Source organism: Balaenoptera musculus, chromosome 2, assembly GCF_009873245.2.
Source record: "Balaenoptera musculus isolate JJ_BM4_2016_0621 chromosome 2, mBalMus1.pri.v3, whole genome shotgun sequence".
In the NCBI taxonomy this organism is placed as follows: Eukaryota; Metazoa; Chordata; class Mammalia; order Artiodactyla; family Balaenopteridae; genus Balaenoptera; species Balaenoptera musculus.
The window spans coordinates 143,403,598-143,431,079 of record NC_045786.1 but is presented as its reverse complement, the minus strand read 5'-3'; the positions used below and the strand labels follow the sequence as shown (position 1 = coordinate 143,431,079).

The following is a 27,482-nucleotide window of genomic DNA, read 5'->3' as shown; positions in this document are numbered from 1 at the left end:
GCAGAGACAGAAGAGGAGAAGGTAACACAGTTCTACTCACATTCCCAGTCCCACCCCACCGTCAGCGCAGGGGAAGACCCATTTCACACGGGCTGGAGGGGTGGAGGAAACAAGAGGTGGAGGGTGGAGGCTCTGCTGAGACAGTGGTAACAAAGGAAGATGGTGGGCAGGACGCTTCCTGATCCAGGGCAAGTCTCCTTAAGTAAACCAGAGAGTTGGGGAGGGAGAAGCGAAGAGAGAAGGAAGATGGGGCACCCCTCCCAGGCCGGGTCAGGTCCTCTGAATATAACCAACACCGATGTTCAGAAGTGGAAGGAGGGAGTCCTTGGGCCCCAGGCAGGAAGTGGGGAAGACAAGCAGGGATGAGGGAGGGAAAGTCACCAAGCCCCACCTTGAGGTGCCAGCAGAGCCACCAGAGTGCAGACTTCTACCTCCACAAGGCATTGTGTTGTGATAGGAGCTGAGGCCAGCCGGACTGCACCCGGGAGTGGCAGTTGAGGCAGGAAGTACAAAGACCCTGGCTGGGCCCAGTTACCTGTAGGATTTCAAATCTGGAAGCTTCGAAGTCATCTAGGGAGCCAGCATGTCTTGCACACCAGCTCTCACCTCCCCTGTCCTCCAGCCGTGGCCCCTCCTAGGCAGAGTCCAGCTTCTTGTGCCACCAGGCCTCTGCCCTCGTGGGTCCTCTCTTCCCCACCTTCACTAGCTCATTCTGCTCCGCCTTTGAGTTCAGCGCAGGTGCTGTCTCCCTCTGATGTTCTCCCTGAAGCCCACCCTGGGCTCCTTGCCCCCAGGTGTTCTCTGAGGGCCCAGCATTGCCTTGGCAACTGTTTCCTTGTTCGAATGCCTCACTGAAGCAAGAGCTCTTTAAGGACTGGAACTGACCCTTATTGCCTTCTGTACACTCAGCTCTGAGGAGTGCCTGGTCCATAGGAAGGGCTGTTAACCCTGCTGAAGGAAGAGGTGGGTTAGTGGAAGCGAGGTGGGGGGCTCAGTCTACTTCCTGTTCCACCCACTGGAGAATATGGTATCTATACCATCCTGCACCTGACAGCCCTTGAAGTATCTGGTGATGGTTATCAAATTCTGTCCCCAAGAGCATTCCAGACATAAGTAAACAATCCAGTCCCTTCTACACCACCTCCAAGGCCCTGGCTTCCCATCCCCTCTCCACTGGGCTCCCTCCTCTGATGGCTCTAGAATTTGTCAGGATCCCTTTATGAATGAGGCAACCAGACTGGGACACATGCTTTCACTCACGTCCTTATCCAAAATTTACAGAAATGGGCAATGGCTATCATTGCAAAAGAAATCAGTAGCTAAGCCAGAAAGGAGATCCAGGTTTTCTGATCCCTAAATCAGTCACATAGTACCTTACTAACATTAGTTAGTACTGGATTAGTAACCCGAACCCAGTTAATTGCCCACCTATATGCTCAGTCTCCTGCCCTGACTCCCCGCCCCTTTGCTAACTCCCAAGCAGCCCTGGCTTCAGTGAGACAAAGGCGGAGCTACACATAAGGCCAGCAGCTGATTCTGCCACAAATCAGGGCAGAAGCTGGTGGGGGAAAAGGAGGGGAGAGAACAGATCAGGAAAAAAGTGCCCCCTCAGGGCAGACCAATTCATTTAACAACATATTTTTTGAGAACCTAGCTCCCTGGAGCTTATATTTCAGCAGGGAAGAGGGACAAAGCAAAGACATATATTATAAAGCAGATTAAAAGGTGATCAGTGCTACAGAAAAAGAAATAGCAGTGTAAAGAACACTGGGGCGGGGGCGAGCAGATTACAGTTTTAAATACGGTGGTCACAGGAGGCCTAATTGAAGGAGACTCTGGACCAAGACCTGGAGGAGGTGAGGGAGCTGGAGGAGGGGGCATTCTCAACATGGGGCGACCAGAGTGGGACACAAAGCAGGCTCATTTCCTACATCACAGAAACTACACTGCAGGGTGCAGCTCTAGCTTGTAAGAATTAGAAATTAAACAGAATAAGGATTGTTGGCTATTTTGGCTAAAACTGTATATAGACATATGTATAAATATGTGTATATATATATACATATATCTATATACATTTTGATCTCAGGGCAGTAGGATGAAAGGGCTGTTACTTAATAATGCTGGCTTCCTAAGATTTCACAACCACTGCTTAAGGCAAAAGAGGGATGAGGCACTTCACCTGAAAGCTTCCATAAGAGATAGCAGGAATCATAAATACCATGTCCTTTTGGCCTATTTTCTTATTTATGAGGAAAGGTTTTCAGGCAACATGTAACACTCTGGGCACAATCTTTGTAACTAGCTGTAGCACACGTGATACGTATAGAAAGTCAACACAAAGCAGACCAGTAATAATGAAATCTAATGAACAAACATAAGCTATACAGTTAAATGATACATTGCTATATAGAGCGTTTATCGGTATATCAGTTAAAAAATGAGATCTAGTACTAAAGTCTACAGAGGGAGAAAACACCTATAAAATTCACAAATTGCACTTCTGTTGAAATCTCTATTTCCAGAGTCAGTTGTTCATAGCGTCTACATACTCATATTAGTAACTGTGCCCTTTGAAATGCACCCACTGTGGCGGATCTATTGGCCTGCTTCTCTTTTCTGGGATTAGATGGCTACCTTCATAAATAATATTTGCTAACAACAATGGCCATGGAAAAAAACTGTCAATAAATTGCTATCTTTTGGGGCAGATGGTGTATTGAGTGCTTAATCTCCCCTCCTCCTTTCCTTCCCTCCTTCCCTAAAGGATGTACATATAGACACATCTTTCCACTGCCCCTCAAAACTTTTCATTACCTTTTCTGATGTTCGAATGTGGGTCCAGTCTGGTCATCAAACAGAAAAAGAAAACTGCCGAGAGGATAAGTAATGAACCACTCACATAAGGTATGCACTAATAAAAATTTAATATCATAAAATAAATCAGAAAACAGCAAAAACATTTTTTTAAACCATTCACAATTAAAGTGGAAAGAGACAAAATTATAAGGCAGCCATCCATGGAATGATTTCATGTTTACAAAGGATCCAGAAAAGGGGACATTTAAAATCACTGTTCAGGCTACTGAACCAGGGGAACTGCAATGTTGTCCCACGAGACTTCCAACTTGGTAGCAGATGCTATGAGAAAACAGATCAAAGCCAATCTCCTTGTGTTAGGCTGGGCATATCTAGAAAATTCCTAATGGTTGTCTAGCCCTTTCATGCAAGTCATACATTTCCCTCAGGTCTCCTCAGGTGAATCTAGATGTCTCAGGTACAAAGGAGCTACATCACTGCTTTTAATTTCATAGCATCTCCAACAGTGCTCTTTGGGTTATGTGGACCATTCTGTATTGAGCAGAAGTTTTGTAATGTAAGGAAGGTACCCCTGTGGAACACCTATAGAGAGTTCTTGCCTTGCCCTACAGCAGTTTTGGATGAATCCGGTCATTATTCTCAGTCTCCCAAGGAGCTCGGGGGCCCCATAGACAGGAACGTTCTTTAGGGGCTTGTGCTGTTGACATACATACAGTTCCCATGTTCAGTACCTAGCTACCGTGTGTCTGAGAGGCTGGCATGTCCTCCGAGTTCTAATCCTTGAAAAAGAGAAAAACCAGGCAGTAACACTTAGAAATAGGCCGGTAAAAAACACAATTACATTTTCTCCTTTCTACACAGAACTGACAACTCAAAACAGCCGCCTCTCTCATTTTTCTAATGATTCAAAATACAGGAACAGACTTGGCTGTTTTGAATAGGGAAATAAAAAGGTGACGAGGGGAAGAGAGAACACATAGCCTCTGTAGGTGGTACTGTTTCCAACTCTCTACACTCCAGTGCAGAACCTTTGCCTAAAAAATGAAATCTGGCAATAGCATGCACAGGAAAGCCATCAGACCTGGAACATCGTTACTTTGGGGATATGGGAACTGACAAGCAATTTGCTGGCGAACAAGTGATGGGAATGCATCAGTAGTGTTTTTCAACTTAATTTGCCATTTAAGAGAGCACTTGAGATCTGAAGAAAGTCTATCCCTACCGAGGAAAGGGAGTCAAATTGCAATTCAGATTAACTTCGGTTATGAGGAAGGAAGGACACCATGTTTTTCATCATCAATTGCATCTCTTTGGTAGCCAATAATTCCATCTGTAATCACGGCAGCAACTTAAGTATTGCCAAGGTTTCCAAATGTGTGAGAGCATTAAGGCATCCACATCGAAGGAGGCAGTTTTAAACAAGAGGAAAATGGAACTGAAATGTGCCAATAGTGACCATCAGTGTGACCTCTCCTGGGACACTGCCCACCATGAGCAAGTTCTTCCCCCGTGAAGGAGGCTTCTGCCACACTGCTCCTTGCTGCCTGGAGATGCATTTGAGCCCTGTAAGACTGGTATGGCTATTTCTGCCTGCTGACCAGGAGGGAATTAAGTGGTTCCGAGGCAGCAGCTTTAAAATCTGGGAAAGCCCATAGCTCTTGAGAGCTGATAGGCCGTGAAAGGTTTGCTTGTTAATGTGAGGTCCAGAGGGGAAGGCAAATTTGGAAGTTAGATGGTCTGATCCTTGCCAGAGTTCAAGGCCCTACCCAGCAAGATATTCTAGCCAAACTTTTCAGTGTGATGGCAAGGCACTGCTGAAAGAGGCTTTGGCCAGCAGAACAAATTTCTGATCATTGCACACAACAGTATGATAGAAAGTGCCACTATCCAAACCGAACCAGACACTAAAATGAGCTATTTACTTAACAAAGTAAATTTCCAGGGAGAATCAAGGCAACCATGTCATTCTGAAGGACCAGACGAAACCCTATGACTCTCCTAAGTCAGAGTTGTTATCAGGAAAGTCACTTAGGCCTTCATACTGTACCTTCTGTTGGTTTTAATGTTGTACACAATGGCTGCCAGCCGCTATCCAGAACCAGATCCTGTTTATGCTACTTTGGTCTACAGCCAGCAGAGGGCTCTCAAGTTCTTCTTCCCCAGCTGCTGACCCAGTAACAAATCTAGGAAGGAAATAAAGATATCCTGGGCATGCTGGCTTACGTGTCATATAAAATGTTTTACAAACTCCTAAATCCAATGCCCTGACGAAAACAGTCTTGGTTCCCCCTTTCTGTAACGTGTTTTGAAATGGTACAGAAAATCAAAATAAATTAACAATATATTATATACTTATTTGATAACACAAGGTTTACAGGGATTTTGGCAAATACGGAAAAATTATCCTAGTTTGCTTAACACTTTTACTATCTCAAGTGTTTAAATTACCAGAATATTAGTGATTGTGTCATCTCACATATGAGGAAGTGATATTTTAAGGGCTTAATAAAGCTGCATTTGACACAAAGGTAACTTCACTGAAAGGAATAAAGAACAGACACGATACTGTCTTCATCATCACAGTTCAAGAAGTGGTTGTCCTGATGAGAGAACTCAACTCACAAATATTAACATCACCACCAGCAGTAAGCAGCAAATTGTAGGGAGGAAGGGCTGGAGGGAAAAGTTAGGAGAAAAGCATGGAAAAGATGAAGAGACAAAAGACATGATTTTAATAAGCTTTAAATCAACAGGCAAACACTTCCCATTTATGATACATCTTGACTTTCTTCACTGCTACAGGTGCTTATGTGACGCTGACCTAGCAGTCCCCAAGGGGCACCAAGTATTTTGCCAGAGGGACTGCTGGTCTGCTAAGATAAATACTTAAAGAGACAAAATAAGGACAACATAGGTTTTGGTAATCTTACTTTTAAAAAGGTTACTACAAAGATGTCAGTAACTATCCGAATTCACTTAAAATTTAACACCCCTTAATTTCCAAAGATACTTTGGGATCTGACTGTTCCTGAAGGAAAGCCTATGCCTAAGGAAAGCCTACCTAATAGAACTTGGCTCCTCTATAAAGAATGGGCTGTACAGGCAGCTACTCTACACAAAGGGGAACTTGAAAAGAAATGTTTTACAAAACACTAGTTGCCTCTTTAAAAGCTAGTCCACCTCTGTTCCTCCATTTGATGGATGGCAGGCTCTCTTTAAAGAGACAAGTGCAGAAGGAGGTGTTTAAAAGACTCTCCAGACATACCCTCTTCAGTGGATCTCTCTCTCAAGTATAAAGTCAGCTTTCCATGTGTCTCGCCGTCCTTTTCCTGACTCTAGCCCCAAATGAACTACTTATCTTTAGCATCTAAGACAGTGGGCATTATGACCTTCATTCAAGGCATAGATGTGGCATAGATGCTAAAGCACCAGTCGTACACGGTGAGAACCATGTTAAAAATCAATGGATTAAAGTGGCAGAGCCTCTAAACTAGGAAAGAGATTTAGCTTAATTACAGAACACTGTACTTTCAAAATTATTTCATTATGAGTATGAAGTTCTCCACTTTTCCTTAAAACTAAATTCCATCTTCCCTGAGAATAGGGTTAAGGGAAACAACAAAACGCAAAATGCCAAGGGCCCTTGAAAAGACAACACAACGGAATGTCTGTATCCTTCGCAGTGTGTTGTTTCTACTCGAAAAGCTTTCCATTACTCCAGGTTTTCATCTCACCTCCCTCCAGAGTCTTTAGGGTTACGGGTGGAGATGGGCAAGGCGAGACAAGAGACTGAGGAAGTGAGCAGCTGTCACGTGCCGGCTGTTCTCACTGGATGGAAAACGGCCGTGGCCTGAGGCTGGACCCTCAACAGTTAATGCTGGTGTCCTACTGACAGAATGAGCGGGATGAGGCAACCCAGAACCAGGGCTGCCACCTCCAGGCGGCTGAGGCCTCTCCCTCCAGCGGGGTCGGGTTTGTGGCTGTGCCCCGTTCCGCCCACCTCAGGGAGGACATGTACTGTGGCAACATAAAGAAATGTCCCAGCGGAGAAAAGCATGGCCACTCCAGTGGCATTGACCTCTGAAAGGGCTTCTTTACTGCTCTGTGAAGTAAGATAAAGAGAGAAGAAAAATTAAGTCAAGTAAAATTCAGAGGCAGGAAGAAGTCCCAATAAAAAAATACCCAATATTCATAACTCGTGTTATCTGGGGCACTGGGGACGTCCTGAGATCAGAACGATCTTGTTATTTATGGGAAGCTTCCAAATAAGGGTTGAAGACTATTGGTGATGTATACAATTACTTTTTCAAACAAACTTCAAGTCTGGTTGAACAGGTTTGGCCTATATTATTAAGATGGAATCAACAGCATTAATGCAGATATCAAAGTTCATACACTCATTCATTTATTCTACTAATATTAACAAATATGCCATACGCACCAGGCTCTAGGCCAGTGCCTGAGATACAGTGGTAATCGAGACACAGTACCTGCCTTCACAGAGCCTAGAAATATCTCATAAGCTAATCTTTATATAATTCACTTCAATTTTTTTAATGAAAAAAGTGGACCTACTAAGACAATTAATTGAAAATTTAAGAACATGCCCTAAATGTAATATGTAACTCCATGCCTCCAAAATTATCATACCTTCCTCTCAAAAGTTCTAAAAACTTATATTGATCAATGCAGTAATAAATAGGGTAATATTTATTTGTTTAGGCTGCACTGGGTCTTAGTCGCAGCATGCGAGATCTTTTAGTTGCAGCATGCGTGCAGGATCTAGTCCCCCGACCAGGGATCGACCCCGGGCCCCCTGCATTGCCAGCGTGGAGTCTTACTCACTGGACCACCAGGGAAGTCCCAATAGGGTAATATTTAAAAGGGAACTATGTATTGCTCATTGACTAAAAGAAGATAAAGCTCACAATCAGGTGTTAGCAATCCAGATCAACTAACCCTTGATTAACAGGAACTTAACCATTCTTTAACCATCTCATTTCTCATATGTTCCTTTCAATACAAATTTTACTATATCAAATACGAATTGAATGACGCTCAGAAGAATCAGTGACCTTCAGAGACAGTGGGGGAAAGTGGTTTCCAGGAACTAGCCCTGAGTTGGTTTGGTTCTAAGATTTTCCTCCTGTTGCCTGCCAATTGATATTCAAGTAAAATGGGTAAGGCTGCTGCTAAGAACTGCAGTCCTAGTGGACAAAATTATAAAGCATGGAAAGGTCCAACTGGAGCAACAGAGCAGAATGCCCGGGCTCTGAGGTGACAAGCGACACATGCCACTTCGGGTCTGGAGCTACGTTCAGTGCAATGATGAAGACCTGGGTACGTAACATGCAGTGATATGAGAGCTGGCAGTAGAAGAATCTGAGTCTTAGCTGAATACAGAGATCTCTGCTCATCCCTTACTGCTCTCAAAGCTGCTGCAAGCTTGTCCCTCACACTTCCTGTGCCTACTGAAACATTAAATACATTCTGTTGTGACTTATTATGTATCTGTCGAATAAAATTAGCATGTCTGATAAGGTTTAAGTTGTATTATTTTAAAGATCATATATTTGTGCAAGTATTTTTGGAACTGATGGGGAAGAAGTTTTCGAATTAAATGAATAAGGAAATGCTCTAAATTTATGAAGAGGATTGACTTGGAATTAAGATGTACACTTTGTATAGGTTTTTAATTCGAATTTTATCTTTATTTTGAGGGGGTAATTTAACTGAAAAATTCAATATAAGAGACTATATCTTCTAGTAGATCGCAAAGAATTAGATACTTGTTGAGATAAGCTAGGAATGAGTCAGACTTACCTTACTTAGTCCTAAGTACGTCACCATGGCCATAACTGGTGCTGCCAGCGCAAAGACCAGTAAGTGCTTTCTGATTCGATTCCGCTCGAGGCCTGCATGCATTAAGAAGGAAACCAGCCCAAAAGCAGCTGGTGCCTGGAAAAGAAAAACTATCCCTTATTACTCTGGAAGTTTGGATTGCTTCTACATTAGGAAGTACATATAATTTGACTGAATTCTCATACAAGAAAACTAGGCATAATAGTAAGTCTGGGCTTTGCCTTTTAGGAATTAATGTTCTAAGCTAGAAAATATCCCATTTCTGTGTGTGTGTGTCTGTGTAATAGTTAAGAAAAGAGTACAAAGAAAGGAAGAATATTTATGAACAAAAATTACTATGAAATGTAGAAATCTGTAGAGGACTTAACAGTTTGTGTATATGACCATAAAAAAATAAAACCCCTTCAAGTATAAGGTTAAGAAAATGGTAGCAAAAGACCCAGCTATGAACAGATTTATTCAATTCTCTACAATGAACAGCAATTACGAAAATAACTAAAAATACTTTCCATTCCAGAAAAACAGAATGACCAAAGAGAAATTTTAATTATAAATGTAGTCAATACCAAATCTTACACCAAAATTTTGCTTACCTTATGTAGCATTATTGCCACAAACACAATTAACTGGACACTAGTTTGTGAAGTAGAAGCTGCTGCTCCCAAAGCAACACCGTCAGCTGAATTTGGAAAAAGTGAAACATAAAACACTATAACTATAAATAACAACTATAATAGTGTGGTGAGTGGCTGTGTGGGCTTTAGAGTCAGATAGAGCTGGACTGGACTCTGGGATGGTTACTTAACCTTTCTGAACCTTAGCCTTCTCATTTCTACAATGGGTTCAATAAAGTATGTATTCCTAGGGTTTTCATGAGGTAACATATGTGAAGAGCTTAGCATAGGTGCTATTCAATATTCAATTTGTCAGTTATTGTTGCTGTTGTTGGAAAAGTATGATGCTCAAAAATCTACTGATTAATCAATCAAACTGTAATAACAGAAATATCAAAGAATTTCAAAGGAAGCGTCTCTGCATCTTGCAGATGAAGAAACAAAATAAAGACACCGCGACTTGGCATAGATGATTTATACGTAGTGAGTAAATAGTGGTTGAAATGGATGAATTTTTTGTTAGAAAAGTATGTTTTACTAGAAAGTCCAGATAAGAGTGTGTCACCTTTCACATGCTTTTGTCATTTACAGAGCCCTACCATTGGGACTAGTTTTGGTTATGATTCGAAGGCATGCCCTGTCAGCAATGCTGAGACTTCAACACTCTACAGCCTACCTCTGCCTCACCTGGCACTTGGGTAGATACCCAGCACCAGGGCTACTGAGTACAGAAGTGAGTAGGCTCTTATGCAGATGAGATCCTATGGCAGAGGTCAGCAAATTTTTTGTTAAAGGGATAGATAGGAAGTATTTTAGCCTTCGTGAGCCATTTGGTCTCTTGCAACTACTCAACTCTACCATTGTGTGAAGGCAGCCACAGATAACACGTAAACAAGTGGCCATGGCTGTGTTCCAATACAACTTTACTATGGACACTGAAATTTGAATTTCATGTATTTTTCATGTGCCACAAATTATTTTCATCCATTAAGAAATACAGAACCATTCTTATTGCAACCCCAACACTGAGTATGCCAGGGTTCATGCTTCTGTTGGAGGACTTCATTAAGCATCCCTTTCCCCAAAAGGCCAGCCCTAGAGTATTTCATGTGGATGGTCCCTGTGTGACAGAAAAGAAAGGGGTTCCACTGCAATCTGACCCTACCTGCAGCATGGACGACCAGACCCAGCGTGGTGGTGATTTTGGAATTGCTAGGCCTTGCTGCTTCTGGATCTGAAGTAAAAATAAGCAAGTCAGCCATGAAGCAACGTGCAACAGAAACTATTAGAACATTCACCTGCGGGTGCAAGAAGTCTTTGAAAGCTCTTAAAGTAGAAGATTATTATTTTCCTCACTACTGTCTTTTTTCTTCTGCTTCAAACACTTGGAAGCTTCCCCTGTCCTGAAGAGGTGGGCGGGTGGAAATTCTTCATTTGACTCAGCCTTCCCTGAATGGACAAGATGTCACCCCAAACCGCCTCACACCTCTAAACGCTTCACCTCTCCAAGGAAAGTGCTCTGTGGCGTCTGACCGCTTCTCTCTAGACCGATCTCATTGTCATTGCCTACCCCCTCCCCTTCCCCAGCCTCCTGCAACTTTATCTGTATTCTAACATCAAAACGTCGTTCACATGTGCCTTTCTCCATTTTATTGCCACCATCCTAACCTAAATTTTCATCAACTCAAACCTAAATTAGCAGTAGGCTCCCATCCGGTTGTCTCCCCTTACTCTCATTTCTCCCTAACGTAATTCATCTTACACATCCTTGTCGGATTCATCTTTCTGAATCACCACCCTTGTGATGGGTCAGTTAAGAATCTGCTGCTTTTCAAATTCAGTCCAAACTGCTCTATTAAGTAGGTCTTGAGCCCTCTATCAACTGGTATCATCTTTTTTTTTTTTTTAATAAACTTATTTATTTATTTTTGGCTGCATTGGGTCTTTGTTGCTGCTCACGGGCTTTCTCTAGTTGCGAGAGCAGGGACTACTCTTCATTGCAGTGTGCAGGCTTCTCACTGTGGTGGCTTCTCTTTGTTGCAAAGCACAGGCTCTAGGCATGAGGGTTTCAGTAGTTGTGGCTCGCAGGCTCAGTAGTTGTGGCTCGTGGGCTCTAGCGTGCAGGCTCAGTAGCTGTGGCGCATGGGTTTAGTTGCTCTGTGGCATGTGGGATCTTCCCAGACCAGGGCTCGAACCCGTGTCCCCTGCATTGGCAGGCAGATTCTTAACCACTGCGCCACCAGGCAAGTCCTCAACTGGTATCATCTTATTTCTTACTGTCCAGTCCAGTTAAACCAGTTTCTTTAACACCCTCTAACAAAACTGTCTCATTCTCCTTTCCCCAAATCTCCTCACCCCTAATTCTTGGCATGTACTAAATTGCCCAGCTCATCAATCCAAAACCAAGACGTTGTTCAAAGTCTTAATTCTAGGACCGCTTACTATGAGAAGGAATCAAAGATTAATTCCAGCTTAGAACAACTGTCCCCTTGTCTAGAAATGTACAGCTCTATGCACAGTCTCTACATGCTACTTCAAGGTTTCTTCTGTATTCCACCTTAGATATACAAAACCGTTTTCACTTAAATATGTCCCTCCCAATTGACTGTGAACTATACAGAATTAAATTTTATACTTCTTTCCATTTTTTTATTTGTCTTATAGAATGCAGCATAGCACTGGTCACCCAACAGTTGCTTAATAAATCCTTGTTGGAGATTAAAAAAAGTATTTATCTGTATTACAGGTATTATAAGAAATATTTAAACAAGTAAATAATGTCCAAACAATGTAAAGTTCAAAGACATGGATATCAAAATGCCAGGTGAAATGACAGATGGACATTAGTCAAGTAAATTGCAAGGAATTTAATCTTTTGAGGGGTCTAGCCCACTGAAGGAATGGTTTACAATGGAAAAAGCATGCACAAGTAAAGTATCTTTATCTTTTTACTAACAAAATTTATCTTCTAATTAAAACACTTCAAGAAGGGAAGCTAAAGCCCCTGATCACTCTGAGACAACACATATTTCAGTATCACCCCAAACTGGGAAGAATGATCATATTACACTGTGTGACAAGCTTGTTTTGGTTTTTCTTTACACAGTCTTGTGGTCTAATTATAAGTAGCATCTTAAAAAAAATTAGAGGTTTTAAAATTAAAACACAATTTCTATAAATCTATAGGAAAAGACTCTGCTTCAGAATAAATTTAATAAACGAATTAACTTTTACTGATAATAATACATAAAACCCTGCAGGTAATAGGTAACGCGAGGTCATCAGATACATGAAAACCAGCAAAAACAGTGACCTCTAAGACAAAACAGGAGGAAAAATAAACACATACTACATTTAATTCTTTGTATGGGGCTACAGGACATTAATGCGCCTATAAATGCATTTTAAATTTAAACTGACAAGAATCGCAAGAAAAATGTCATAAAGGCCACTGCGGACAACTATGTAATGTAGCTGGAGTCAGATTCCATCCAACAGAGGGTGCTTCTCATTTGCTGTTTGGAATAAAGCACATAAGTAAAACCTTTTACTCCAAAATCTATTTCCTAAAATAAGACTTGGTTAGTTAAAAAAAAAAAGTTGCAAGAATAGTTCAAAAAGCAATCATATACCCTTTTCCCAGAATGACTAATTGTCTAACATTCTGCCCCATTTGCTTTATCATTTGGGCTTATGCTCTCTTGTTCTCTATCTACACTACACAAATACATATATTTGTGTGTATCTTTTTTTCTGTACCATTTAAGAGTAAATTGCATACATCGTAACTATACTTAGATACTTCAGTGTGTATTTCTGATGATAAAGGATATTTTCTTACATAATCACAGTAAAGTTATCAACTTCAGTAAATTTAACATTGATAATTTTTTTCTACTCTCTCTTGCATATTCTAATTTGTCAATTGCCCAAGAATGTATTTCAGGGCATTTTTCCTTTTCTGGGAAGGATCCAGCCTAAGATCATATGTTGCACCTAGTTGTATCTCTTTAGTCTCCTTTAATCTGAGATATTTTCTCTGCCTTTGACTTTCGTGACATTGATATCTCTGAAGAATACATTTCCTTCCCTGCGCCTTTCTTGTTTTTTAACAGAGTGGTCCTTCCTTTTGGATTTGTCTGATGTGTCCTTAGATGATGCATTCTTGGATGGAATGCTGCATAGGTGATCCTCCTCAGGCTATCGCATCTAGAGGCACAGGATGTTCATCTGCTGCTCACTGGTGGTGTGAATTCTGGATTATATATTGGATAGTGTAAATGTTATCTTGTGGATACTATGGATTCTATTATATTCCTCCAAAGAGTGTTGATTTTTTGCTTTGCCTTACATAACTTGATTTGGCTCAAACTGCAAACTCTGTCTTCTGGGCAGCTGCCTAAATCTCAGTTTAGTTCTTTTACGTTTAGCTGAGCTGTCTAGAGTCTGCCCAAGAAAGCATAGTTCAGGGCTTAGCCAGAGACTTGGGCAGTTTATACATAGAATTTGGGGCTGAGTTTCTCTGTCTCTCTCCTTCCTAAGATTCTCCCCTCACTTTCCAGGGGCTGGGTAACTTGAACTCTGTCCTCCAGTTCCTTAGGCCAGAAAGACTGTGTCTTCTATCAGTTAGTTACCCCACAGGCACTGACCGCTAAAAGCAGTAAAAATAGGAACTAAAAGTAGTAAAAATAGGTTCCAAGTGTAGACTCCCTTCCAGAATTTGCCTCCTTTAGGTCACTCACTCTCCAATGTCTTCAGATAGTGGTTTTCAAAATTCTGTCCAAAGTTTACAGTTATCTGTACAGAGGCTGGTCTGGTAGGAACTTTCTGCCCACACTGAAAGCAGAATACCAGTGACATTAATTTTGATCATCTGATCAAGGTATTGTCTGATTTCTTCATTTAGTTACTTTTTTTTCCCTTGCAACTAATAAGCAAATCAAAATATACCCCCTAGATTTAACATTCATTGATGATTCTGGCCTGAGCCAATTTTTACTATGAAGGTTGCAAAGATGATTGTCCAACTCCAACTGCTTCCACATTTACCAACTGGCATTTAGCATTCTGCTGGAAGCAAATGCCCTCCCTTCTCCTTTTATCTTTCTCCCATGTGGATGTGCCCATTGATTCCCATTTTTTCAATGATTTACGCTTTATTGCTGTTCTTAATTATCTTGGTGCACAAACTGTCTGAGATCTGGAAGCCCCTTCAAGCTGGTTCCTATATCCTGTAACATGTTTCCATCTGCTTTGAGCACTAGATGTTCCAAGCTCATTTTATCCTTACCCTGTCCTGCCCTAGAATCAGCCATTTCTCTGAAGAGTCCTGATATGCTCATTGTTAGTGGGGTGTCTTTACTTCTAGGCCCTCTCTGCACACAGAACTAAGACATACATACATGTATACATAGACACACATGTATATATGCACACATACACATACAAGTTTTAGAAATCATGATTCCAATAGCTCCGATTCCAACCCATCCCTGTAGCGGTTCTTTCTTGCTTTCCCTCATTCCCTATTTGCATGTCCCTTCTTCCTCAGTGAGGACTCTGGTTCCACCAACAGCAACACATTTACTCATTTGCTCAATCTTGTAACATATCTAAACTAGTTTCAGAACTGTTTTGCCCACACCATTACAAAAAGCAAAGCCTACTAAAAAGAGTTCAGTACTGTTTATGCTTCTTCCCCAACTCTACTCACCACTAAAGGTATATAGTCAAATACTACATTCATAAGTTACTTGAATTAGTTTTTTCTACATCCCCTTCAGTGTAACTGTGTTATTCATTTGAAGTACAGTTCATCTGTTTCAGTTAGCTCCCCCATCCTTTGTTGATTTCATTTTATTTTTTGAATATGGAAAATATTAACATATTTCCCAAAGTCAAAACTATATCAAAAAGGCATGCCCGGGGAAGTGTCATGCCCTCCCCAAAACGTTCTACCTTATCCCACCCATGCCCTCACTCCTACAAGTAATCAACTTTGTTTTCTAGCTGATCCTTCTTATGTTTCTTTTTTGTAAAGATAAGCAAATATATACACGTATACTTGTTTCCCCTTCTTTTTTACACAAAACATAATATATGATGTATAATAATTTATTTTTGCTTTTTTTTTTTCCACTTAACAGTATTTCCTGGAAATCTCTCCTTATTGGTTCACAGAGATCTGATTCCTTATTCTATTTCATGGCTACATAGAACTCCATTACATGGACACACCACACTACACTCAACCAATCTGCACGACTGGACATTGAAGTGTTTTTACAATGATAAACAATGCTGCACTGATTAGTCTTGTGCATATGTATTTTCATATTGGAGCCGATTCATCAGAACAGATTCCTAGAAGTGGGATTTTGGGGTTGAAGGGTAAATTCTCCACTACAGGTGCTGTACCACTAGGCACACCCACAGCAATAGATGAGAGTGTCTGTTGCATCACAGCTTTGCCAACAGAGTATACTGTCAAGGTTTTGAATTTTTGCCTATCTGACAGGTGAGAAATGGCTTCTCAGTGGAATTTTGATTTGCAGTCTTCTTATTTTAAGTGCAAGGAAAATCTTTTCATATGTTTAAAGACCATTTTTATATCTTTTTATGAACTATTTGTTCATGTCTTTTGCCTGCTTTTCTACAGATTTTTTTGGTAGACCAGGGATTGTTAACCTGGGGTCTAATAGGAGAACACAGGGAGAATGCAGGGGGTGTCTGTGACCTTAACTTAAAAAAATATATATTTTTACTTGTACTAACCTCTAACTGAACTTTAGCATTTCCTTTAATTATAAATATAGACAATAAACCACAAGTAATAGTAGCACTACCTTTACCAATAGAAATCAGATAATTTCATATTATTTTATAGTTATAAGATATCATATTATCACTTTCACTCATCACTACTTTATTTATTTATTTATTTATTTTTTATAGATACAGATTTCACTATATTTAAAACTCAGTACTTGGTAAGGCCCTTACAATGTCCTTTACGCTGCAAACTATATAAAGGAAAATTTTAACTGCATAAGTGAGTTTAACGTATTGACGCTGTAGAACAAAATGAAGTAAACTTAAACATTTATCACTCTCTTTCATCACTACTTTAAATTAAGGGCTTACAGAAGTGCTGCCACGTTGCATGATTGCAGTCTTCCTGTTTGTAGATGCTCATGTGACAGAGCTGGGCAACTAACAGGCAACTCTACACCTAACAGTCATCAGCCACAAAACAGTAGAAGTCGTGGGATCTCTTGCTGGTGACCAAGATATCTATGCTGCTTTCTAGCAGTTCCTATCTGCAAAATTCTCTGTCAATGTATTTGAAAAGAAATATCTGTAAACCCTTAGGTCCATTATAACCCTTTCAAATGTATTTATATCAAAAAAGTTTATATCACGATGGCATCAAAGTTGTATCATGGATCAGAATCCTTTTTTATTTAATATAAACCATATCAAAGATACTGATCTAACCAAAGATGAATTCATTGATCTCAAGACAAAAAAGTTACTATGACTGGAATTAACTTTAAAAGTCTTGGAGAATTCTAGTTGTCCTTGAAAGAAGCTTATCTTTCCCTGGAAAGCAAGCTACAAATGTGTTCAAGTACATTTGTAATAAAATATCTTTGTGAATCAGGCTCTTCTACACTAGTAACCATCAAAACAAAAAGCCAAATCAACTGGATGTTCAACTTGACACTCTGTTGCCTTGTTAAAGCCCATCTCAGAATTTAATGTTCTTAGTCAAGCTACTCAACAATAGCTGTTATACTGATGTCCTAAACAATTAAATTTAACTCTAACTTGCTTATGATTTAAATATATTATCTCATTATTTAATGCACTGATAAAGAAGACATACATTACTATATCACAAATTTGTTTTAATGTTTTAGTAACTGTATTAAATTGATTTTCTCTGTAATCCTATACTGTGCTTTATGCATTTTAAAACATTATTCCAATAAAAGGTCCACAGGCTTTAGACTGCTGAAAGGCTCCATGGCACTAAAAGGGTTAAGAACTTCTGCCCTAGACCTCCATCAAATGAGCTTTAAAATAACCAGGGTAATAATCCAATAAACACTCCCTTGTGCCAAATGGCACAACCCACTAGCTTTCTCAAATGAATGAAATGTTCACCAGAACCTGAGAAAGTTTTAGCACTAAATAAGACCACTGATACATATTGAATTATTCAATCATTTGTGATCACCTAAAATGCAAATGTTTTGCACTGCCCAGAAAACCCTGGAGCTACTTACCATCAGTAGAATGCACATGGGAGCTGCCAATCTGGTCCACCAGCAACATGAAAACAAAGCCCAGTACGAGGGAAACACCGATGTAGGCATGCAGCTGTGTGTGGTCATGGCTGTGCTCATGTTCATGGGCAACCGGTATTTCTGCTTTGTCTGATGCAATCACATTCTGTGTTTGACTCGCTTGGTGGTGTTTCCCTAGAGCAGAATGAACCGTAAAGAGAAAATGTGTTTTCCCCCTCAAAACATCTTCATGTAGAAGCTTCCATTCTTTTCTATTTCAAGCTCTACAGATTTTACTGCAAAGACATTCACTTCCTATATTATAATCTAGCCAATCATAAACTCCCTTAACTTAAAGTTCATGATGAAAAAATTCCCAAGGGTCCTCTGCTTTTGGCATGCAGAGCTTTTAACTGCCTATTATTCCCAAAACCTAGGAAGTGGAAGCAAATCACCAAGCAAGAAAGCAGTCATTCCCAAGGGATATCATCCCCAAATCTTCCTTTCGGGCTAGAGAAATTCACAACAATCTCACCAGAAACTACAGTAAGGTTTATTTTGATGAAAATAGGCAAATGAAGAACAGTAACAGTGAAAATAATTACAATCAAATTTATCTAGTTTTACACTTAGGTTGATATAAAAATTGCAAATAAAGGGCAAACTGAGTATAAAACACTTTTAGCTTTAAAAATCTCAGGGGACAATCACTAATTAGAAACCAAAAGGGCAGAGCAGTTTAAAAGAGACATTTCCTTCCAGAAAGACGATTGTTCTAGAAATATGATTGTTGGGATACTCTGAATTACAGTAAATGACACCTGGCTAAGTAATACTGCTAGTTTATTATACTCACGTATTTGACACTCAAAACATAAACACTTCAAGGCCAGAATCCTGATCTTTGCTGTGTTTCACAAATACAGGCTAACATACTAAACACATTTATTGTTTATAATTAGATTAAGCATTTTAATCTTTGACCAAAGAAATTACATAAGTCTGTTGCAATATTTTAGAGCCTGCCTTAATTCTTTAAAAGTCATTTTTGAGAAGCACAAAGCACATACCATCTTAAGATAATAAAAACTCATGTATTTTTCTAATTCTTGAAAGATTTTTTGTTTGTTTACACAGCTTTTTCTTTTTTCTTTAACCTTTTTTAAAAATGTGGTAAAATACACATTACATAAAATTTACTTACCATTTTAACCACTTTTAAGTATACAATTCTGTGGCTTTAAGTACACTCACATCATTGTACAACCATCATCCATCTCTAAAACTTTTTCATCTTCCCAAAGTAATTTTTTAATCTTAAGATTTTTTTCCCTAATAGTGATTTCATTTACTTGTTTTAAAATGTCTAAATCTCTCTCTTCTTTTTTTTAAATCAACTTTATTGAGGTATAACTCACAAATGTAAAAACTCTAGCAACTACCACCAAGGTCAAGATATGGAACAGTACTTTAAAATATCAGAAAAGTTCTCTTGTGCGTCCCTGGAGTCAATATGTCACTCTTGGTCCCAAGCAGGCACTGAAGAGCTTTTTGTCCCCAGAGTTTTCCCTGATCTAGGATTTCATATAAATGGAATTATGCAATATATACTCTTTTGCATAAGGATTCTTTTGTTCAGTATAACATTTTGAGATTTATCTAAGCTTTGCACGTATCAGTAGTTTGGTCCTCTTTTTTGTTGAGTAGTGTTCCATTGTATGGACATATCATAACTTGTTTATCCATTCAGCTGTTGATAGACATTTAGGTAATTTCCAATTTTGGTCCATTACAAATAAAGCTGCTATGAGCATTCAGGTACAAGTCTTTCTGTGGATACACATTTTCTTTTCCCTTGGGTAAATACCTAGGATCAGAACTGATGGGTGTATGTATGTTTAACGTTATAAAAAAAAACTGTCAAACTGTTCTCCGAAGTGGTTGTACCATTTTACATATCCAACAGCAATGTCTGAGAGTACTAGTTGCTCCATTCCATCGTCAACATTTGATATTGTGAGGCTTTAAATTTTTAACCATTTTTACATAGGTGATCATGTCATCTGCAAACAGATAGTTCTACTTCTTGCCAATCTTTATGCCTTTTCTTTCTTTTTCTGGCCTTACTGCAGACTAGCATCTGGCCAAGACCCCAAGTACAATGAATGTTAAGTACAAGTGCTTGAGAGGAGACAGCCATGTTTTGTTCCCAGTGTTAGGCATCTTATCTGTAGGTTTTTCAAATACACTCTTTGTCAGTAAGGAAGTTCTTTCCTAGTTTGCTGAGAATTTTTTTTTTTATATAAATAGGAGCTTAATTTTGTCAAATGTTTATGCTTTTCTGTACCTGTTAAGGATGATCAAATGGTTTTTCTACTTTATTCGATTAAGATAATAAATTAAAATGGTTTTTGGATATTAATCCAACCCCTGATTTGCATTCCTAGGATAGACTCCAATTGGTCAAAATGTATTATCCTGTCTATATATTGCTGGATTCAATTTGCTAATATTCGGTAAAGCACTGTGCCATCTACATTCATGAGGGATATCTGTCTGCAACATTTTTTTCTTGTAACGTCTCTGTTTGAGTTACACTGGCATCTTAAAATGAGACGGAGTGCTCCTCCAAGAGACAGGCAGAAAAAAACTTCCTCCAGCCCCCAAATTTCCATTTTATTAATTTAAACAAGTTCTACGAGTATCAGCAGTTAATGTTAATGGTGCTAATGTTAAGCAGTTTTTGAAACTGCTGACATGAGACTTATGACAATGTTTTTTAAACTTTTAAGGACATGATCCCTAGTAAAAAATAAATTTTACATCATGATCTAGTAAACATACACATAGATGAAAAACTAAATAAAAAGTTGCAAAAAATAATACTTAGCCTTATAATGGTTACAATGCACTATTCTATTTCTTCATCTGTCTTGTCCCTCCTTTGTGCTCTTCTTAAATGCCAGTCACAAGTCCAACTTACTAAATTTATTTCAAGATCCAGAGTTGCTACCTTCAGTTTGGAAGCACTGCTGGAGGTAAAGAGAGACTTTCAGAGGAAGAAATGGATGATTTTGGAATAAAAGGTATTTCCTGGAAATCAGAAGCCTACACTGCAGTGATCAATTAAAGAGGACTGAACGCTAGACAGGTCTAGGAGGAAAAGGTGGGCAGACAGAATGTGCCTACCCTGTCCTTCATGCAAGCAAAATTATTGTTAGCAGTAAGGATTTTAAGCCAGAGAACTTACTGAAAGCTCAGAGATGAAAAATAATTAAGTTTATGAGAGAAGCAGTCTAAGAATTTTGATCAGTAGTGTTGGACAATTAAAATGTAGCCTCATGGTAAAAGGAGGATGTTCAGTTTGTGAAAAACCATTGAGCTATATACTGCCAATATGTGTACTTTCTTGTGTGTATGACATATACTTTTTTGTATGCAATAATTTCAATAAAAAATTAATAAACTCAAAATGCAGTACCCTGATGACCAATACTGAGATGGCAGAACTCGTTACTTTTCAAGTAGGTCTCTGTGCGCTGGGAGAATAGCTTAGCATGGCCTCAAGAATGTAAAATAAATAAACGAAGTAAAACACTTGACTTTCTCTAAAGACAAGGCAATTTTTGGTATGCTTCTGTTTTAATATACAAACCAATTCTTCATATTTATAGATGTAAAGAAACTACACATGTGAAGTCAGTCATAGAATTTTGGTAACTACAATTTTCAACACTATTTAGAAAGAGGCTATTGGAAAGGATGTGAATGATTATCTTTTCATAAGGTACCCACTAAATATTTAACAAAATGGGCTCCTGTCTCTGCCTTTGCTTAGACTCTGCAGGAGTTAATGAATCCATGGGCCCTCCATGCTGCTTCTCCTGGATAACACCTTGTCTTTCAAGACTCAGCTCATAAGTCCCTTCCTCCCTGAGATTTTCTGTGTCCTCCTCTAGTCACGTATACACAGCACAGTAGTACGTGTCTACCACAGGTTTTATATCACTATACCATAATTCAGACAGCAGCAAACTGCAGGACAAAGGCTCATGCCTAGCTTTGTAAATAAAATTTGCACTGAACACAGCCATGCTCATTTGTTCATGGATTGTCTGTGGCTGCTTTCACGCTATGACAGCAGAGCTGAGTAACTGCAACAGAAACCGTATGGCCCACAAAGCCTAAAATCTTTACTATCTGGCCCTTTACAGAAAAAGTTTGCCAGCCCCTGCTGTCACTGACTGTTAATTTATTCATTTTCCATCGGCTGTGAATTCTTGAAGGCAGGGGCTATATTGTATATCTATGAATGGATAACAATCAATATAAGGCCATAAATTGAGTAGATACTCAACAAATTGATGTTGAAGGCAAAAAAATGGCCTTCACTTCTGTATTTTTTTAATGTGGCATTTCATCTCAAAAGTTATGCAATTAATTACTTCTTAAGCAAAATGATTTTTTTAAATGGAAATAAAATACAATCTTTTAGTTGTATGTTTTAAGATAATTATGCACATGCTTCTTTATAAATCCAGACTTAATAGGTAACAGATGGACATGCTAAATTAGGTGAAAGGTTATGCTAAAGCGAGCTTAGGTACAAAGGTGGGTTAACACCTTATTAAAGGGTGTTAGTCATACTATTATTTGTGAACAGTTGCATAACAATTTTTAAAGATAATTACTTTTGGGGTGTCCACAGTTCTGAAACTAAATGTCAAGCCTAATTACAACTTTCAAAGGGTGGCCAAAATTATTTCCCTTCATAAAGTATAAGTATATCAGAATTTTTAAATTTAGATAAGTATAAGATCCTTCTATATCTTATCCTAACAATGCTTTCTTTATCTAAATAATTTTGGAACTCTTGGTATAGCATTCAGAGTCAAGTTTATGAATCACAATAAAACTGTCATACTTTCTAGTATCACCAGCTTTTGATCTAAAATAATATTGAATAAACAGGTCACCTATCTTATCAAACAGATTGGCATTGAATAAGTTGTATATTTCTCTGAACCTAAACTACTTTCAAGGAAAATTCTGCTGCCACTGATGATTCTCATCTAAGTGTGCTGCATACTCTGGAGGTAAATTAAAGAAAGAGTTCCAACATTTTTTGAGCATTCACTGATACAAGTACATAATTTCCTGACGTTCCCATTTTGAAGGCGTTAACACCTAATTTTATGTAAAATTGTGGCAAATAAGTAAAATGTCAGCAACATTATTTTATATATATATATATATATATATATATATATATATTCACATACATATATATATATGGCTTGAAATAAGTGTGCTGTTGATTGAAGCTTTCCATAAAAGATCTGAATACTTATACTTAAGTGGAATTTAACTTTATATAAAAACATGAAATATTTACTGGATTATATACAATGAATGGTAGGCATTATTGGTTTTATTTGCAAGCATTAGCCAAAACAAAACAAAAAAAACTTTTTAAAGTGAGTGATAATCCCATGATCTTATTAGTACATAAACAGATTAGTAATGGGATCCAGATATTCAGTATTAACACATCCGTCCTTCCTTCTGCTCTGGGACATGGAACTCAACCTAGCAAAAACTGAGATCTCAAAACCCAGCTATTTACTATTTACAGTAGCCAAGACATGGAAACAACCTACATGTCCATCAACAGATGAATGGATAAGGAAGATGTAGTGTATATATACAATGGAATACTACTCAGCCATAAAAAAGAATGAAATAATGCCATTTGTAGCAACAAGGATGGCCTAGAGAGTATCATACTAAGTGAAGTGAGTCAGAAAGTGAAAGACAAATATCAATACCATATGATATCACTTACATGTGGAATCTAAAATATGACACAAATGAACTTATCTATGAAACAGAAACAGACTCACAGACATAGAGAACAGACTTGTGGTTGCCAAGGGGGAGGGCGGTGGGCAAGGGATGGATTGGGAGTTTGGGATTAGCAGATGCAAACTATTATATATAGAATGGATAAACAACAAGGTCCTACTGCATAGCACAGGGAACTATATTCAATATCCTATAATAAATTATAATGGAAAAGAATATGAAAAAGAATGTATATCTATGTATAACTGAATCACTTTGCCGCACAGCAGAAATTAACATCACATTGTAAATCAACTATACTTCAATAAAATAAAAATTTTTTAAAAACCAAGCTATTTAATTAAAATACATTATGTTGTGGACATGTGTTACTCATTCTTGAAAGAACTTTCAGGTTGTTATCGTTGTGTCTGTTTTACTCAGGGCACTGGTTGGTAATTCATTAGCTGAGACATGTTCCACGTCACATTCCCCACTGCAAAGTATATAAACCCAGTATTATCATTGGATATTGCTCATCAGACATATATTTCTCGTGCCACTAACAGAGTGTTCAGCAAATCATTATGGGCTTAATTCTTTCCCTAGATATTCACATAGGAATCCTTCCAGTAAGTTCCATCAGTATAGTATGTAGCCTTTCTATGACACAGACACATAAGTTAAATTAAATATAATAGAACCAATTTACCCTCTGAACAGATTTGTTGGAACTCCTTCTTCAGATTAACATGTACAAAGGACAAAGCATTCTAAGAATCAAACCTTCAGGTAATTTGGTTTTTTTGTTGTTTTTTTTTTTTTTGAGGTGATCCCCAGTTTTGATTTTTTATATTTTTGGCCTTTACTGGTTGTTTTAAATTTCTTAACTTCTACTCACACCTTATAACCTTCACAGATTTTTACTATATACTTTTCTTTTTCTGGCAAAGACAGACAGTTCTCTACACCTGACGTGTTTTCAGTAATAGGGTGGTGTAGCTTTTAATAATGATGCATTCTGCTTCTCATGTAAAACAGAAAACTGACCACAGTCAAATGTATAAAGCTGACGTTTTAAAGGGATGTTAGTGAATCTCTTATCAAAATACTGTGTTTCTGAAAGACAAGAATCTCATTACAAGGTAGGAAACTTAGATTTCTTTAGCAGATAAACAGTGTTTTGGTAATGTGAAATTCCTTACAAAGTCCACCATGTAGCAGAGTGTCATTAAAAGTGTAGGCTTCACAGAAACTAACACACCATTGTAAAGCAATTATACTCCAATAAAGATGTTAAAAAAGAAAAAAAAAAGTGTAGTCTTCCGAGTAAGACAGCCTGTGTTCAAATCCTGGTCCTGACGCTTACTGGCTGAGTTCCTTGGGCAAATTATTTAACCTCTTTGTGGCTCAAAAGCCTCATCTACAAAATAGTATCTACCTCAGAGGGTTGCTGTGATGATCAGGCAATATATTCACACAAAACCTTGTATGTGGTTAAGTGCTCACTGAATATTTAGGAACACAGTTGCACATTTAATGGAATTAATTTGGGAGATTTATTTTTAAACATCTTGTATGAAATAGTTGGCCTGATTATCTGGTCAGATACAATACTGAACAATAAAACAATGCTGGGGGGGAAGGGAGAGGAAGGGGTGGGGAAAAAGCAGAGACCAGACATTTTAGCAGACAGAGTAAGAGGTAGATGAGATAGGTTGTATTAGTCCAGGATCATCCATGTTTCAGAATCCTGAAAGTAAAGTATAACAAGAGCCTTAAAGAGCTCCATTTTTATTAATGAATGATAGGATAAAAGTTAATTAAATACAATAGCAGATTTAACCCTCTACTTTAAATGTAGAGCAAAATGACAGAGAAAGCCATAAAGTGATAACTGTGTCTCTCTAAAGAACCTGACACACGGCATTCTTGGAGAGATAAGTGGGATAATCTATACTGAACCATTCCTGACCACAACAGTTTCTGACCGCATCACATTTATATTTAGGTCTTTGACCAACAGTCTGCCTTCCTAAACATATCAATTCTCATGTTCCAAAGAATTATGGTGGTTTCAAACATTAGCTCCACAGTAAACAAGCACTGCAGTACTCAATAAACTATGTTCTCAAAACTTCTGTTTCTATAGAAAGATGGTTTTCTCACGTGAACGCTGATAATCATCTAAGGTCAGTTATAAATACAGCTATACATACAGAAGAGTATGTGAGAGGCTCCTTTTTACATTAATTCATATTTAATAATGCTTATTAATGCTTATTAAAGTGTCAGAGCACTTAGTTAACATGGTACACTGAGCTCTGAAAAAATGTTAATTATCATAATTATAAGGTTCACAGAAGAACTAAACCATAGGCTGTAGTTACATGTAAATAAACTCCTTTTTCAAAGTTTGGAGAAAAGTTGGTTTGATGTACAATAAAGAAAGAGTGGAAAAGGGTGGAGGGAGAAAAAGATAAAGTAGCAGAAACTAAAGTGATGTGACTTATCAGTATAGAGAGAGATGAGGAAAATTTGGAGATAGCTTAGTTTAAAACTAACATCATGGTTGAGCTACCTCAAAATTTAATAACGTGGAATATTAACATTTTACTTTTTAAAAAGAATGATGGGGACTTCTGGTGCTGGCCAAGGTGGAGGAAACCCACCATAGTCTCAACCACACACTGATTACGCAAAAACTCTGGACAAAACACACAAAATACAACTACCTGAAGACTATAAAGAGTAAACAATAGCAAGAGGAGAGAGGGCAGCAAAAACTTCAAAAGAAACCCTGTCCTTCTAGCAGAGGACCAGGAAGAGGGACTGCTGAGAGGTGTTGGTGTGGAGGGAAGCCCTCCCCTTTTTTTCCTTTTACCCTCCCTCTCTTTTCTTTCCCAGCCCTGCCTTGAAGGCAGCCCCAGCTGCAGAACTTCATGGCAGTAACAACAGCAGTTAAAACCCCAAGAAATACACCATCTTTCTGGCCACAGTATCTAGGAAAAGGGCCCCAGTGGTCTGAAGAGTATGGGGGGAAAATAGGTTATTCTGTTCTCTCTTTTCTCCTGCCACTTTGCCCTGACAGCAGCTCAAGTTACATGGAGCTTATCAAATGTCTAAATACTAGAGTATCAGAAATTGACATTTTTAAAGTAACATTTACAACTGCACAAAAATATGAAATATTTAGGTATAAATCTAACAAAATATTTGCAGATCTGTATGCTAAAAACTACAATACTAATGAAAGAAATCAAAGAAGACCTAAATAAATGGAGAGGTACATTGTGTTCATGGATTGGAAGGCACAATATTCTTAAGATGTCAATTCTCCCCAAATTAATCTATAGATTCAATTCGATATCAATCAGGATCCCAGCATGATTTTTTTTTGTAGATACTGACAAGCTGACTCTAAATTTTTATAGAAAGGCAAAGGAACTAGTTTAACCAAAACAATTTTGAAAAATAAGAACAAAGTTAGAAGGACTTCACAATCTAATTTCAAAATCTGCTATAAAGATATAGTCATCAAGACAAATGTAGTATTGGCAAAGGATAGACAAATAGATTAATGGAACAGAACAGAGAATCCAGAAATAGACCAACACAAACATGGTCAATTGATTTTTGACAAAGGTGCAAAGACAATTCAATAGAGATAGTCTTTTCAACAAACGGTGCTGGAACTATTGGACATCCATCCATATGCAAAAAATGAAGGACTTCCCTGGTGGTGCAGTAGTTAAGAATCCGCCTGCCAATGCAGGGGACACGGGTTCGAGCCCTGGCCCAGGAAGATCCCACATGCAGCAGAGCAACTAAGCCTGTGAGCCACAACTACTGAGCCTGCGCTCTAGAGCCCACGAGCCACAACTACTGAAGCCCGTGCACCTAGAGCCCGTGCTCCTCAACAAGAGAAGCCACTGCAATGAGAAGCCCGTGCACCGCAACAGAGTAGACCCCGCTCACGCAACTAGAGAAAGCCCACATGCAGCAACAAAGACCCAATGCAGCCAAAAATAAAAAATATAAATAAATAAAT

General features: G+C 38.6%; 1 protein-coding gene across 2 annotated transcripts in view; it reads right to left on the bottom strand.

Annotated features, from left to right (window-relative positions):
• Positions 1–2,908: 2,908 nt before the first annotated feature.
• Positions 2,909–27,482, bottom strand: part of SLC39A9 (solute carrier family 39 member 9) — a 48,406-nt gene continuing 23,832 nt past the window's right edge. For both annotated transcript variants that reach the window (XM_036842747.1, XM_036842748.1), the window contains 5 exons: positions 17,588–17,782; positions 10,462–10,530; positions 9,276–9,361; positions 8,644–8,778; positions 2,909–6,922 (listed from right to left, as the gene is read on the bottom strand). In XM_036842747.1, coding sequence (XP_036698642.1) covers positions 6,692–6,922; positions 8,644–8,778; positions 9,276–9,361; positions 10,462–10,530; positions 17,588–17,782 — 716 coding nt within the window. In that variant the 3' untranslated portion in view covers positions 2,909–6,691. The remainder of the gene's footprint in view (positions 6,923–8,643; positions 8,779–9,275; positions 9,362–10,461; positions 10,531–17,587; positions 17,783–27,482) is intronic.